This window comes from Hypanus sabinus, chromosome X2 (genome assembly GCF_030144855.1).
Source record: "Hypanus sabinus isolate sHypSab1 chromosome X2, sHypSab1.hap1, whole genome shotgun sequence".
Classification (NCBI taxonomy): Eukaryota; Metazoa; Chordata; class Chondrichthyes; order Myliobatiformes; family Dasyatidae; genus Hypanus; species Hypanus sabinus.
In genome coordinates this window covers 7,980,039-7,996,188 of record NC_082739.1, presented here as the reverse complement: position 1 = coordinate 7,996,188, position 16,150 = coordinate 7,980,039, and the positions used below count along the sequence as shown (strand labels likewise).

Sequence of the window (16,150 nt, the reverse complement as noted above, 5' to 3'; positions counted from 1 at the left end):
CAGCTCTGGATGTTGGTGGGCTTCCTTGCATGAACTGCTTGCTTCAGGTTGTTCCACAACATTTCTGTAGGATTAAGGTCAGGAATTTAACTTGGCCATTCCAAAACACAAATTTTCTTCTTTTTAAACCATTCTGTTGATGATTTACTCTTGTCTTTTGGATCATTGCCTTGTTACATTATCCAACTTCTCTTAAACTACCCTGACGTCCTCCTGTAAAATGTCTTGATACAATTTTGAATTCACTGTCCTGTCAACAATTGCAAGCTGTCCATGCCCTGAGGCAGCAAAGCAGCCCCAAACTATGGTGCTCCCTCCACCATGCTTCACAGTTGGGATGAGGTTTTGGTGTGGGTGTGCAGAGCCCTTTTCCCTCCAAACATAGCAATGTGCATTTCTACCAGAAAGTTCAACTTTTGTCTCAACTGTCCACAAAGCATTGTAGAACGTCCAGGTGGTCTTTTGCAAACTTGAGATTTGCAGCAATGTTTTTTTTGGAGAGCAGCGGTTTCCTCTGTAGTGTCCTTCCATGAACACCATTTCAGTGTTTTTCTTATAGTGGATACACAAGCAGAGCTTAATGGTAAAAATATAACAATATAACTTTTGGTACACCCATATTAATGTATCCTTTTGGTATAATATCTTGGTTCAAACCGATGTTGAAAATTTACAAAGAAATAACTGAAATAATTTACAACTGAAATAACAAATTTTAGAAATCACTACGTACACTCGAACACACTTAGATTAGGACGGAAGGAGGAAGAGAAATAACAGACACAAAAATTTACACAACAGTCAGATAAAACTATTAAGGATATATTTTCATCAATGAAAACAGGTTTCAGCTCTCCACACAAGCTTATGAAATTCTGATAAGAAGTATACACCACTAAACTTAAATGAAAGCACATAACAGAAAACTGAAGAATTATCACTATTGAAGAAAAAGTTAACCAACGGAAGAACATAACCCTCCATGGAAGACATCCCCACAATCTGAGCAGACTAGATGTCGACAAGGAAGTGTTTCAGTGTTGGAGACCTCTTCCCAGAAAAAGAGGGGTTCCTTGTGGTAATACAGGACCAGGTGGTTAACACACACACACAAAAAAAATCAAAAATGCATAATAAAAGACCATAAAAATTTAAGACAATAAATGCAGAAAATGCCAAGAGAAACCAGAAAGAATCCAACAGAAAGGATCCTGCAGCAGTTTAACTCAATCTGATTACTTACACGGGCACAATCAAGTAGCAAACATCATTCACCAAAATCTTGCTTTAAAATACGAACTCATAAAAGACACCAGACCTTACTATAAATACAAGCTTGATCAGCTTTAGAGACAGAGTGCCACAAATTATATTGCGACCAGTCGATTATTACAGATAGGACCATCTGGATATAATATTACAGGATAAACGAGCAAGAACAACTTACTTAATAGATGTAGCCATTCTGAACACACAAAACATACAGAAACCAGTAAGTGAAAACACCAGAAATATGCAGAATTAAAAGAGGAAGTTGAAACACTCGGGAACATGAACGTGTCCCAATAATAATTTCTACAACTGGTATCATTCCAAAATATTAAACAATTAAGCTTACACGATAATATTTATGTAAATCTTCAGAAAGCAACAATACTAAACACCATTAGAACAATCCAAAGGTTCATAGCAATTGACAACCACAGGCTTTAACAGCTTGAGCTGAGAAGAGATAAAAAAATATAATAATAATAAGTAATTAAATAATACTGAGACATTGACAGTGAGTCTATAGATTGTGGAATCAGTTCAGTGTTGAGGCGAGTCTGAGAAAGATCGTGGGTGAAAGTTTTACTCTCTTTTGAAATTACTTTTATGTTTAATGTACCATTTAAGTTACAAATACTTTTACTTTTTAGTTATTATTTACCTGCACTTATTGAAAAGTTGTATCCTCGAATTACTTGAATCCAGATACTGACGTTAAACTCAGTGATTTAGCTGGCCAATGATGCGCCTGATGGGCTATCATTGAAAACACAAGGCGCGCAGTCAGGCAGTAATATAGACAGCTCATAGCTAGGGACTTTCAGCAGCCCACGGAGGTGACTTTGTGAAGATGGCACAGGCAGCGAGGCGGATGGTGCAGAGGGTGGTGACCGGGACCCCGATGCTTGCCAGCGGTAATGATGGACGGTTGGGAGGGAGGAGAGGAGAGGACGGGGAGATTGAGCGAGTGAACAGGCTCGGTTTTATAGCAAAATGCTGTGGGACGGGATAGGGAATGCCGCGGCTGACCAGGTACTAGACGGCCCTAGGCTGGAGCCACGGCAAAGAGGCTGGGAGCATTCGCGGGCCTTTAGGTCGGTTGCGCCGCGTGTGAGGGAGTGGAAAAATCGCGCACGCTGGGTGCCACTGCGGCGGTGGTGGGCTGCATCTTCATTTACTCCGTTTCGGGCCGCGGTCATCCGTTTGTGGGCCTGGGCCTGTCCTCGCCACAGAACCCGTTCATATTCTGTGCTTTAGCCTCTCTACCTGTTAACCAAGGCCACAACCCCTCGCTTTCAGCAGTGCTGTCTTTTAATGTATATGACTTATTTCAGTAACGCGAGAGACTGCAGATGCTGGAGGATTAACTAGCATTTATAGAAGGAAAATACAGTCGACATTTTCTAGGCAGCGTCCGGGGAGGCGCTATCTCTCACACTCACACAGTTCCTTCAGCAATATCCTTTTTGCTCAATATTCTAGCAGCTGCAGTCTCTTGTGTGTGTGTGTCTGTCTTAAATCCTAGCCTGGGATCTGCCCATGAAAACCCCTGTTCTTGAAGAGAATAGCTTGTTGTTCTTGGGAGTTGAAAGATGGCAACAAGTTAACAGAAAATGTTCATGTCACCCAACATCTATCTTGTAACAAGAGAAAATCTGCAGATGCTGGAAGTCCAAGCAATACACACAAAATGCCTGAGGAACTCAGCAGGCCTGGTAGAGTCGACGTTTTGGTGCTGTTGAAGGGTCTTGGCCCAAAACGTTGATGATTTTACTCTTTTCTACAAGATGTTTCCTGGCCTGCTGAGTTTCTCCAGCATTTTGTGTGTGTTGCTTGCATCTTGTAAGACAGCATTGGGATTATTGCTGCAGTGTTGGTCCTTACAATCCATATTAATAACTTTCTTGAAGGAAGCAAATCTTACATGTTTGTTCACCTAAGAATAGATGAAAAGGAAAATAGTCAGCTGGACACAGTCTCCTAAAATATCCAGACTAGTTAAATGTCTATGAAAATATAGGGGAAATGTGAGGACTGTAGAATTAAGTGGGATAAGTGAGCCTATTAAAGTTGGTCCTAAGGGGAGTTTGGGTATCCTGCTTTAAGAATTACAAAAGTTACTTAGAAAATAAATGGGATGTGAGCCCTTGGTGCAAGATGGATGGATGGAGTATAAAAGTGAGTAAGTCTATATACAATTGTATAGGGTATTAATGAAACTGCACTTTCAGTATTGAGTACAATTTTGCTTTGCTTGTATGCGGAAGGATTTAATTGCTTTTGGGTGCTGATAGATTCACCAGATTAATTCCTGAAAATGAAAGGCTGCAGACCTGAACCATTAAGTTCTCTTTCTGCAGATACTACCCAGCCTACTGAGTATTTCCAGCACTTCTGTTCTTATTTCTTGAGCAAGATTCTTGATTATATTAGGGAAAATTGTGCACAATGAGTGTTTGCCCTTTGGTATTCAAAATCAAGCAGTGATCTGACTGAAATATGCTCATTTCTATGTGAGCTTGATAGAACAGATGATATGAGAGTGAACTCCTGTATATGAAAAACCAAGTCTCAAAAGGTTGGCCACAAGACGGATACAAATTTTCTTAAGGTTTTGAATCACTTGGAATTTTCTAAAATGCATTTAGTTATATTTTTGCTTTATGCTCGTGGGTATATTCAATTCTTGGATTTCAATGGAATCAGGCGAGAAAACAGTTGAGCATAAAGATCAAGTCAGCAGTAATTTTATTGAAAGGTGGAACAGTCTTGAGGGAAATGGAAGAAGGGTGCTGTCACCAATTTTGACTGGCAATAACTGTGTAATGCTGTATCATGTAACTGATCATATCTTGGCCAGAGAGGTTAATAGTTGGAGCAACTGGATTTGTTGTGTTGTCCAGGAGCCATTTCACCACTCATCTGAGATGCTTCAGTTCTGATCCATGGTGGGTAGATTTTTCGGTTTATAAACCCTTCAGTTGTTTAAAGGTATAGAAATCACATGAGAGTTATAGAGAGTAATGAGGGCCATTAGTCTTACCTTTTCACGAATGGAGGTGTGAACTGTTGTGGAGACACTGGGGTAAAGATGTTAGTACTATATTGTAAGTAGCTGTGTCATACCCTACCCCCTCTGTTCAAGGATGGGTTTTCCAGTTTGACAGAGATGGCTTCTTTAACCCCACTTTCAAAACACCTGTCCTCCCTGTCCAAAATATGCACATTGTTATCATCAAAGGAGTGATCTCTAGATATAGGTATACAGCTTGGTCTTGACCTGAAATGTTAGCACTTGTATGTTGGGCCATTTGTTTGTTAGCATGAATGGAGATGTTCACCTTTTGACTGTTTATGCATTTTTAAAATGTTATGTGTCACTATGCTTTCTTAGTTCATAGCATATAGTATGTCAGTGAAGTGGATTTATGGCAGAGAAGTGGGATTAGATGGGAAAGTTTTGAAGAAGTGTTATAGATTATTCAGTCATAAGCAAGTTACATACATCTTTTGCTTTCTGAGCTTGAATAAAGGGAATAGTCAAATTTTGAAGATGAGTTTTGATGAAGGATCTCAGCCTGAAACATCAGCTCTTTATTCCTTTCCATAGATGTTGCCTGACCTGCTGAGTTTCTTCATACAGTTATTTACTCCTATTGTGGGATCAGGAGGCTTGGAAAGTGAACAAAGAGTTTGAATTACCCACTTCAGTCACTAGTGTTTTTTCCCTTAAATTTTACTAAATGTTGTGTTTTGGGTATTTATTTTAGATAATTGCTGGCCTGTATTTTCCATATTTGATGCAATTATCTACTTGCTTTCTTTCATTGATTTTTGTATTGGAATTTTACAAAACCTGGTTGCATATTTGTTTTGCAGCTGCTGTTAAGTATTCAAGGCCTCGTCTAGCTACTTTTTGGAAATATGCTCGGGTAGAGCTGAGTCCTCCAACACCCGGTGAAATCCCTGTGGCTATCGAAAGCTTTAAGGGCCTTGCTGCATCTTTCAAGGCTGGGACTTACAAACAACTAACTGTCAAGGTAACTAAGAGATGAGAAGTACTTTCTAATCGTGGCAGCTTCAATTGTGCATTGAAAGATAAAAATGCACTATTTGCAGTAATTTCTCATCAAATTGGCATGCACAGTGTATCTAATCTTCAGTTCATTCATTACCTTGCACCCACATCATTGAAAATTTTATGTGGGTAATTTCTTTTAAAATTGTAGGGTTTAGGTCACTGTAACTCATGCTTTTACAATTGTTTTTGCTTCCTTGCCAAGTTACTCTGAATTTATTTACTAATCACTCTGGAAATTGGTTCATGCCATCAAAGTGTTTCATGATTTGGGATACTATGCTAAAGAAATTGCTTTCTGTTTCTCTGATCCCTCCTTGTACAATTCTGTGGAAAAGTCTTAAACTAGGGTGCCTAAGACTTCTGTACAGTACTCTCCATTTGTCAATGTTGAGTGGAGAGTGAGTTTGTAAACCTGCCATGAGAAAAGGATGCTGGGAATGTGAAGGGTTGAGTGTGACAGGAGGGGTGTGGGAAATGTGGCAGAAGGAGTGCTGGGGTAGGGGGTGGTGTGGGTGCAGACATGCCCAGCTCTGAGACACCAAGCAAGGTAATTTGATTCCAAACAATTGGTTTATTGATCGTTATAGAATGTCTCTGATGCTTCCTGTTCTGCCCCCTCTCCCTTCCCCTTTCCCACTCTTAGTCCACTATAGAGACCCATATCAGATTCAGGTTTATCGTCACTCTCATGTCATGAAATTTGTTTTTTTTTTACAGCAGCGGTGCAGTGCAATACATAAATTACTACAGTACTGTGCAAAAGTGTGAGGCACCCTCACTATAGATACGTGCTTGAAGACTATTGCACAGTAGTGTATACTTCATTCATCGTTGGTATCATTTCATATCTATCACCTACTTTAATGCATTAAGATATTGTACATACATTTGAATATTAAGCATTGGGATGACTTGGATCAATGTTAGCTTGGAAACATGGTAATTCAGTTTTGTCAGCACCTGCTGTTGCTGGAAGAGAAAGAATTCAGGCATGTAACATAACAAACATGTTCAGCCTATACTAGCAACTTATGAAGAAAAGCAGTACATTAATTTAAAATCTAACAAAGCATTTAACAAAAATGTTAAAAGTAATCTGATAGGTAAGTGATCTGGTGTTGGATGGAGCCATTAGGTTCTAATCTTGATCAGTGTGGTGGTGAGCTAACTTATCTGAGTAGTGTCTCTGGGTGATTAAGGCACTGGGACCTGCAGCATTTTTATTCATTTCTATAAAATAATTTCTATAAGATGTGTTGACAAGGAAATGAATGGTATCTATTTCACGTCCCTGCTTATTTCTCCATTTGTCAGGTGCCTTTCCATCAGTTCTTTTTTCTCTATAAAATTGTGACTACTAATTCCTCTGGAACATTTTCCCATGAAGTGGGAACAAGACAACAAAACTTAATTTTCATGCTAGTACTCCTGGCTCATGAGTTGTAATCCAAGAATGTGTATTAGGAGTTAATCCACATTGTTGAAACTGCTCACTTGTATTTCATTAGTTCTCATTTCAGTTCTTATTAAATATTGTACCTGTATACTGCTTGAATTTTTATTTGTATATTAAAAAAAAATATATATATTCCTGGAAAATTTGAACTCTTTAATTTAATTTAGCGATATAGCACAGTGTAAGCCCTTCTGGCCCTTTGAGCCCCAGGAAACCCCGGATTAACCCAAACCTTTACTATGACAAATTAACTTACCCCAATATGTCTTTGGACTGTGGGAGGAAACTGGAGCACCTGGAGACAACCCACGCATCCCACGGGGAGGACATACTGAGACTCCTTACAAAATTGCACCGGAACTGAACTCCGGAATACCCCAAGTTGTAATAGCATCGTACTAACTGCTACACTACAGTTGGAAATCTCATAACCAAAGTGATATGAATATAAGCATATTATTCAAAGATCTTGACTCCCATAGCTAATTTGTTATAATAGTTTCCCTTAAACTTGAGATTAATGGGAAAACTGTCATGACATCCCTTTTCTCTGAGAAGATAGTATTTTTCAGAGTTTGTAGTCTGTCTTTGTTGTCTTTTTCATTCATATGTAAATAGTCTCTGCCATCTGCTCTTGCCTGCTGACATTGCAGGTTATGGAATAAGGGCTTGTTAAATAAACTATATAAATGTCATATTTAGCTATCATGAACATTGATGGAGCACAAATATAGGAGGATTCCACTTCAGGGTTTTGAAATTTCAAACTATTTATTTGGGTCAGTGCTGGGTGAATGAGTCAGAATTTCTGATTTCCCTTCCCTACTAATAATTTGATCTTAACGAATGTTTATAGGAAGATTTTTACACACAGCTGTTTCTGGTGATTTCTAGGGTTTGCAGAGCAAAGAAAGACCAGCTGAAGGGGTTAATTTACATATGAATTGAGATGTTAACAATAGATAACAGTTTGAGAATTGCATTCAAATCTCCAGGGTGGTTTCTTTTTGGAAAATTCTCCTTTTTTGAAATTTGGGTGAAGTTTTTGCTGCTGATATAAATTAACAGACCAAATCAGAATCAAAACAGAAAAAAACAGATCAAACAGTCAAATCAAATGCTTGATAGTCATGTTAAATTCAAGGTTTACAGTATTGTCATTCTTTTCCACAATCTTCAGGTTTTTAACGTTTGAACATAGTATACTTGCACTAACCTTTCGATTATCTCTTGCAGGACGCCTTGAGAAATACATTGGTGGCCACAGAAGTTCTGATGTGGTTTTTCATTGGTGAGGTCATTGGCCGAGGAAGCCTGATTGGATATAATGTCTGAGCTCCTCTGTTTGACCAAGCATTCCATTGTGTATGAATGAACATAATATTTCAAAATAAACAAACCTATTATTAAGACCTGAAATACTGGTGCTGCCTTTTGTTTCACACACTGCACTTCTGATTAATCATTTTATGCTCATCGCGATGTGTATCAGGGTATTTTTACACTTCTGACACTCACTACCAGTAGATTTCAAGGAAGGCACAAGATACATTTATTTCACTACAGTTATGTCAAAACATTAATTTAGCTAGTGCTGCACTATCGTGATAAAGCCATTAGAGGCAGTTCTAGGGGCTAAATTAGAAGCAGTTCTTTTAATTTTTTTTACTAGACTGTGAGTATTGGAGTTGAGGCACAATGGATTTTTATCTGTTGTAATGTGACGTCTATCTGGAATTTGAAAAGCTGAAGATGGTGCCAACATATATGGACAGGAAAGGAATGGAGAGTTATGGGCTCAGTGCAGGTCGGTGGGACTAGGTGAGAGTAAGCGTTTGGCACGGGCTAGAAGGGCCAAGATGGCCTGTTTCCGTGCTGTAATTGTTATATGGTTATATTTTTTAAAACCTTTTATGAATAAAATGGTTAGTGGATTCTGATAATTGATATTTTACTAATTTGCCCTACTTATGATTTGTTCCAGTAATGCTTTCTTTTGATGTTTCTGAATAATGTGGGAAGAATTTTTACATACAACATTGTTAATCTTTGAAGTTTTAGGAAAGGAAGGATATTTGAGCTGCAGATTTATTAATGCATTCTCTTTGCTGGATCTTCATTAGCTGGAATTGCGGTGAGATGAGGTAAGCAAAACTGGGTTTGTTGAGGTAATGAAGCCAAATAATCCACCTTTTGGCCTGGTTTAGTACTGTGGGATCTCAAGAAGGGTGGTGGGAGTAAATTTATAAATTACTGGGGGAGGGAAGGGATGATTGGGGAAAATCTGACCGTTTTAAGGTGAGCCTCAATTTCTTGGTTATGTATCCGTACAGAAAGCAGCCTATTTTGAGGAAGGTGGGAAGTGGGGAAGAATTCCTTGACTTGCTTTCATTGAGATATGAGTAATGTATTTGGAGGAGCAAGTGAATACAATTTAAATTGTTGAATCAACAACACACACAAAATGCTGGTGGAACACAGCAGGCCAGGCAGCATCTATAGGGAGAAGCGCTGTCGATGTTTCCGGCCGAGACCCTTCGTCAGGACTAACCGAAAGGAAAGATGGTAAGAGATTTGAAAGTAGTGGGGGGAGGGAGAAATGCAAAATGATAGGAGAAGACTGGAGGGGGTGGGATGAAGCTAAGAGCTGGAAAGGTGATTGGCAAAAGTGATACAGAGCTGGAGAAGGGAAAGGATCATGGGACAGGAGGTCTCAGGAGAAAGGAGAAATTGTTGAATGTTGTAAAAGACAAGATGCAGGAGGAAAATGCCCACACTCACGCACGAAGAGTGCAAAATTGACATATATTGGAGGACAAATTTGATGTTAACTTTCTAGATTCATGATTGTGGAGGGAGATGGCTTTTGATGAAAAAGGGGGCTTTATTAGATATATCTGACAAGATCAAGAATGTCAGTGGGTGAAGAGCATAAGGCTGCTTGAAACTGGCAAGATACCAGAATGTATTAGAAGAATTGAAAAAGACACAGATCCAAAGTGCAAGAAGATCAGGATATTGTGATTTCTCTGCTTCATTACATGGCAATTAGACAATGCGGGCACGGAAAATTGTCATTGTGTGGCATCTTTATAATATGAAGCATTGAATTTGTAAATAATGGGTCCAGGAAAATGTGAGCTTGACTTCAGTTACTGCTAACTACTAGTCATACATTCTTAACATAGCTGAAGTTAATTAGTTTCAATGATTCTGGAATGCTAGCAAGTGATTTTTGTTTTGCCCCAGGACTCAGTTTAAAAAGTGGATAGTTGAAATGTGCACTGGGCCCAATGCTCCTTGGGTACTGCAGGAATCAGTGATTAAACACACAGATTGATGGGTTTCCCAGTCTTTAGATTAATGCCTATTCAGTCATGTTCATTGAATTTAGTCTGATATCTGCATAAGCCTGGCTGGATAAGATATTACAATGCTTATCTGCCAGTGTTGGAATATTGCTATGTACCACCACAAAGTACTTTCAAACAAGATGTATCAGCATTTGTCCTCTGGCAAGCTACTTGTATTTACGAAATTCCTAATGATATGCCCAAATGCAACTGTTACAATTAGTTGCATTTCTCAAGTTGGTGCTTGTGACTTCCCTGCAGCTATCATTTACCACATACAGTGTAACTTTTTTCTAGCACTTTCAACAGAGGTTTCATGATGCTAGCATTGGGATGCAGTTTTGTGGTAGTTCTGGCTAATGTGGGAAATCCTTGGGATAACTTGTACGTAGTTTGAACTGACAGATCTAGGCATATCCCCTGTTCCCCCAACCCATCTCAAATGTTCTGTGCAAGTAATGCCAATTGTACTTTGCTGCATTACAGGGTCTTGGATTGTAATTTTAAGATGTGAAATAAGGTTCTCCCTGCTACTATCCCTTCATTTTCTTCTGAGGATATTGATTCATGATGGTTATCTGGTAAGGAGAGTCTTGTATTAATTCCAAACAGAACATCTGATGGGGTCTGAGCCTCTTTTGACAATGATCTCATCTATGTTTACTTCATTTACCAGTCATGGATCTGCATCTCTTGAATTCCTTAACTGTAATTGATATTGGGACACATCCAGTGGTGGAGAGAATGGTTCATCATGAATGTAATGTCAAGCTAGTTAATTTGGTATTAATGGCACCATTTCTGACAATTTTCTGATGGGCATGCACTAAAAATCTGATTATTGAGCATTCCCATGGGATCCTGCAGCAGTTGGCAATTTCATTTGTTGGAGTGTAAATTAATCTAGAGTATATCAGAGCTTTGAGAGGCTTTTTAAAACAAGTTAAGTTTCTATTTGGATTTGGACTTGGTGTGTCATTTAATCAGTGAGTTGTGATTCAGAACCAGCCCTTTTTAAACTGTTAAATGGTGAAGAGAATTTGCCATTTCAAGGCATTTAAAAAAAAAACAAGTGTATCCAGTGACTTTTTTATTCCTCATACTGACATTCTTAAGGTACTTAGACACTAAAGCACATTGCTCTTAATTGAAAATTTAAATATAAAATGAGATTGTACCAACAGATCTTTGAGCAAAGGTGATTTGGAAAGCATCCTGGATGATTGTATTAATATTATAAACATTTAATAATAGTTTTCATTATCAGTTTAAGCTTGGTAAACAGTGTAAAAGTCCTCCATAAAGGTCACACCTATTTTTTTATAGTTGTTTTTGGGTGAGTGTCATAGCCTCAAGGAAGCATTTTGAGCATCATTGACACCAGGTTCATAAATGTGAGTTCGTTTAAGATGGCTATAGTGCAAGCCTTGAAAAATGGTTTAAATTGTTCAAGTTAAAGGGAAGCATTTCACAGTATACTCATCTTTTTTTTCCCTTTTCTCCAGCATCTTCCATAACTCATTACATTTGTTAGCATTTGGTTCTTTGTTTCCATGCCCCAAATTTGCTCTTGGGTAATGGGTTAGTGAATGGTTTCATGAGGTTGCCAACTTTGATGTCCTAAATGGTTTTACTTTTGTGTAAAATGTCTCATTTTAAAATTGAGAACATCATTACCAGGGCTGGTTTATTTATTTATTTTACTTTGCATGTCTGATGTATGTGTATGTACCTTTCAGTAGGATTTGGTTCAGGACATGGACCTTTTTCTTTTATCTATATTGTGAATGTATAACATTTAATTAGGATGTTCTCTCAGGTTCTCTGTGAGATTAAGTATACAAGTGAAGTTTCAAACTGGACATTGGTTTCATATAGTTGTTGATCTATTCTGACCAATGATGCATATTATACAGATCTCATGTTAGCACATGATGCATGTGTTGTTTCCCTGTATTTCTCCTGTTCCAAAACCATTAGTTTTAAGTTTTTTAACTTAGAATTTTTTATACTTCAGGTTGTTTCTAAGTTCTCGGGCGACTTATGCCTATTTTGGAGTTCAGTTGTGTGGTTGTTTTGTGGATTGGCAAATTTAATGTGCTTGTATTGCTCTTCCAGCTTTTGCAATTGGCTGATTAATAAGAACACTCTGACTTCTGGTAATCCCCCTTGTCCCCCTTCTCTCATTTTCTGTTCCCCATTCTGGTTCCACTCTTACCCCTTTTTCCTTAAGTGCTCATCACTGCTGGTGACCCTCAGCCTTCCCTTTCTTCCTTGGTCCATGGTCCTTTCCTATCAGATTCCTCCTTCAGCCCTTGATCTTTTCCAACTATCATCTCCCAGCTTCCTACTTCCCACCCACCTGCTCCCTCACCTGGTCTCAACTACCATCTGCCAGATTGTATTCCTTCCCTCACAACCCCCCCCCCCACCATTCTGCTTTCTGCCCCCTTCCTTTCCAGTCCTGAGGAAGAGTCACAGCTCAAAACATTGACTGTTTACTTTCCTCCATAGATGCTGCCTGACTTGCTGAGTTCCTCCAGCATTTTGTGTGTTCATAAGAATCTTTTATTCTGAATTCTTGAAATTGAAACTCTGTATATCATTGCCTGTAGGTTAGGTATTATTACAAGGAAGAACCATAAAGTCTTATTTAAGTACAAAACAAATAATTTGAATCAATTTGAAAATTTCAGCAGGAGGAGGACATCCTGTTTATTGGTTGATAAAAAGCTTTCTAATCTAATCCCCATTCTTGATTCATTGTCTGAAACACCAATGTCCTTGAACAGAAAATCCTACAAAAAGTAGTGGTTGCGACCCAGTCCATCATGGGTAAAACCCTCCCCACTGATGATCACATCTACCTGGAGAGCTGTCACAGGAAAGCAGCATCGATCAAGTACCCTCACCATCCAAGCCATGCTCTTCTCACTGCTACCATCAGGAATGAAGTACATGAGCCTCAGGTTCCACACCACCAGGTTCAGGAATAGTTATTACCCCTCAACCATCAGGTTCTTGAACCAGAGGAGACAACCTCACTTGCCCCAAAACTGAAATGTTCCCACAACTTATAGAATCACTTTCAAGGACTTTTCATTTCATGTTCTCAGTATTTATTGCTTACTTTATTATTTTTTTGTTTTTTTTTGTATTTGCACATGTTGTCTTTTGCACATTGTTTGTCCTGTTGGGTGTGGTCTTTCATGGATTCTATTGTGTTTCTTGGATTTACTGTGTATGTCCACAAGAAATCAAATCTCAGGGTAGTATATGGTGACATATGTACTTTGATAATAAGTTTACTTTGGAAGATAGCGTGCTTCACAGACAATTTCAGGCAGTTTTTCATGTGAGCCAGGCTCTGCTTTTACCACCAGTGAGCTTCATACATCCCCTGGTTTTAAAACAAACACTTCTCTAATTCCACTTCTGATTAATTTAAATCTTTAACACCTCGGCTAAAGGAAGTAAATCCCTGCTTATTCTGTTTGAGCTTTCGTTCCTTTATATATAGCTATGTTAATGACGTTTGCCCTTGGCTCCAAAAGAGCCACTGCTTATTCTACCTTTCATCATGGCTATAAGTTTACAGTCCTCAAATTTCTGCAGTCTCTAGAGTCATAGCCATTGAGCACAGAAACAGGCCCTTTGGCCTAACTCATTCATTCAGACCAAATTGTCTGAACTAGTCCCATTTGCTTGCATTTGACCTACATCCCTCTAAACCTCTTCTATCGATGTATCTGTCGAAATGTCTTTTCAGTCATAATTGTACCTGCCTCTACCACTTCCTCTCTAGCTCTTTCTTTATACTCACCTCTATCTGTATGGAAGAAGTTTCTCCTTGAGTCCCCATTAAAACTTTACTCTCTTTCTTAAATCTGTCATCTGGTGCTACTCTTCTACCCTGGGAAAGACTGTGACTTATCGACCTTTTCTACATCCCTCATGATTTTGTGTATCTCTTTAAGATCACCTGCCAGTCTCTCGTGCTTCATGAGAAATATGTCCCAGCCTCTCCTTACAGCCCAAGAAATCTAAGTTCCAGGAACATCCTTCTGAAACTTTTCATCATCCTTTCCAACGTAATGACATGCTTCCTGTAGCTGGGCAAACAACATCGGGTTTTCTCATAATGTGGTAATGAGAACCTTACACATTCTTTAACTGCAGCCCTCAAGCATTGAACGTAATTCCATCATAACCTCTGCTCTTGTGTTGTGTTTTGCTGAATAAAGAGAAATATTCTATTTTTAACCACATTTATCAGCAGATCACGCTGTCTAAAAGTTCAAAGTTCAACAAATTTATTATCAGATAGATCAGTATTACAATGGATCAAAGGGAATTGCAGAGGCATGAGAGAGAAGTTGGCCAGAATTGATTTTTTTTTGGGAGGGGGGAACACTTAAGGATGACAGCAGAGCAGCAATGGCTGGAATTTCTGGAAGCAATTTGGAAGGCACAGGATATATACATCCCAAAGAGGAAGAAGTATTCTAAAAGAAAGATGACACAACCATGGCTAACGAGAAGTCAAAGCCAACATAAAAACCAAAGAGAGGGCACATAATAGAGCAAAGACTAGTGGGAAGAGAATTGGGAAGCTTTTAAAAACCAACAGAAGAGGTAAACATGGAATACTAAAGTAAGCTAGTCAATAATATTAGAGAGGATACCAAAAGTTTCTTCAGATACATAAAGTGTAAAAAGAGGAGAGAATGGAAAGCAATGCTGGAAAAGTAGTAATGGGGGACAAGGAAATGGCAGATGAACTGATAAGTATTTTGCATTAGTCTTCATGGTGAAAGACGCTAGCAGTATGGTGGAAGTTCGAGGTGTCAAGGGTCATGAAGTTTGTGACGTTACCATTACTAGAGAGGAGGCTCTTGGGAAACCGAAAGGACTGAAGGTAGTTAAGTCACCTGGACCAGAGGATGTACACCCCAGAATTCTGAAAGAGGTAGCTGAAGTGATCGTAGAGGCATTAGTAATGATCTTTCGAGAATCACTAGAATCTGGAATTGTTCTGTAAGATTAGAAAATTGCAACTGTCACTCCACTCTTTTAAAAAGGGAGAGAGGTGAAGAAAGGAAAGTATAGGCCAGTTAGTCTGACCTCAGTGGTTGGAAAGATGTTGGAGTCGATTTTTTAAGGATGTGGTTTCAGGGTACTTGGAGGCACGTGATAAAATAGGCCGTAGTCACCATGGTTTCCTCAAGGGAAAATCTTGCCTGAGAAATCTGTTGGAATTCTTTGAAGAAATATCAAGTAGGATAGACAAAGGAGAATTGGTTGATGTTGTGTACTTGGATTTTCAGAAGGCTTTTGTCAAGGTTAAGAGCTGGTGATCTCTTTTTTTTAAAAAAAAATCACTGGGCAGAAGGCAATGGTAAACCAGTGCTGTAACTTGCCTAGTACGCGATTTCCCAATATGTCAGAGCGGTGTGGAAGGAAATCATCTGCTACCTGGAAAAAATTCTGGATGCGACATACCCTTTGTCAAGGTGCCACACATGAGGCTGCTTAACAAGCTCCAGGGCCATGGTATTACAGGGAAGATTTTAGCATGAATAAAGCAGTGGCTGATTGGCAGGTGGCAAAGAGTGGGAATAAAAGGAGCTTTTTCTGGTTGGCTGTTGGTGGCTAGTGGTGTTCCACAGGGGTCTGCGTTGGAACAGATTATTTTTACATTATACTGTATGTGAATGATTTGGATGATGTAATAGGCTTTGTTACAAAGTTTGCAGATGACATGAAAATGGGCAGAGGGGCAGGTAGTTTTAAGGAAGTAGGCTACAGAAGGACTTTGACAGATTAGGGGAATGGGCAAAGAAATGGCAGGTGGAATACAGTGTTGGGAAATGTATGGTCATGCACTTTGGTAAAAGAAATGAAAGGGCTGACTATTTTCTGAATGGAGAGAAAACATAACAAACTGGGATGCAAAGGGACTTGGGAGTCCTTGTGCAGGATTCCCAAAAG

The 16,150-nt window shown here is 39.0% G+C and overlaps 1 protein-coding gene across 1 annotated transcript; it reads left to right on the top strand.

Moving 5' to 3' along the window:
- Positions 1–2,026: 2,026 nt before the first annotated feature.
- LOC132385125 (ATP synthase subunit g, mitochondrial-like) lies at positions 2,027–8,218 on the top strand. The gene is made up of 3 exons (XM_059956906.1): positions 2,027–2,183; positions 5,149–5,309; positions 8,043–8,218. Exons 1-3 carry the CDS (start codon positions 2,120–2,122, stop codon positions 8,139–8,141), a joined length of 324 nt encoding a protein of 107 aa, XP_059812889.1. The 5' UTR covers positions 2,027–2,119; the 3' UTR covers positions 8,142–8,218.
- Positions 8,219–16,150: the final 7,932 nt, after the last annotated feature.

Excerpts from the sequence above, each read along its gene's own strand:
- LOC132385125 (XM_059956906.1), top strand. The coding sequence starts at position 2,120 with ATGGCACAGGCAGCGAGGCGGATGGTGCAGAGGGTGGTGACCGGGACC. Across the intron at positions 2,184-5,148 it reads GACCCCGATGCTTGCCAGCG|CTGCTGTTAAGTATTCAAGG; the intron begins GTAATGATGGAC and ends TTTGTTTTGCAG. Across the intron at positions 5,310-8,042 it reads ACAAACAACTAACTGTCAAG|GACGCCTTGAGAAATACATT; the intron begins GTAACTAAGAGA and ends TATCTCTTGCAG.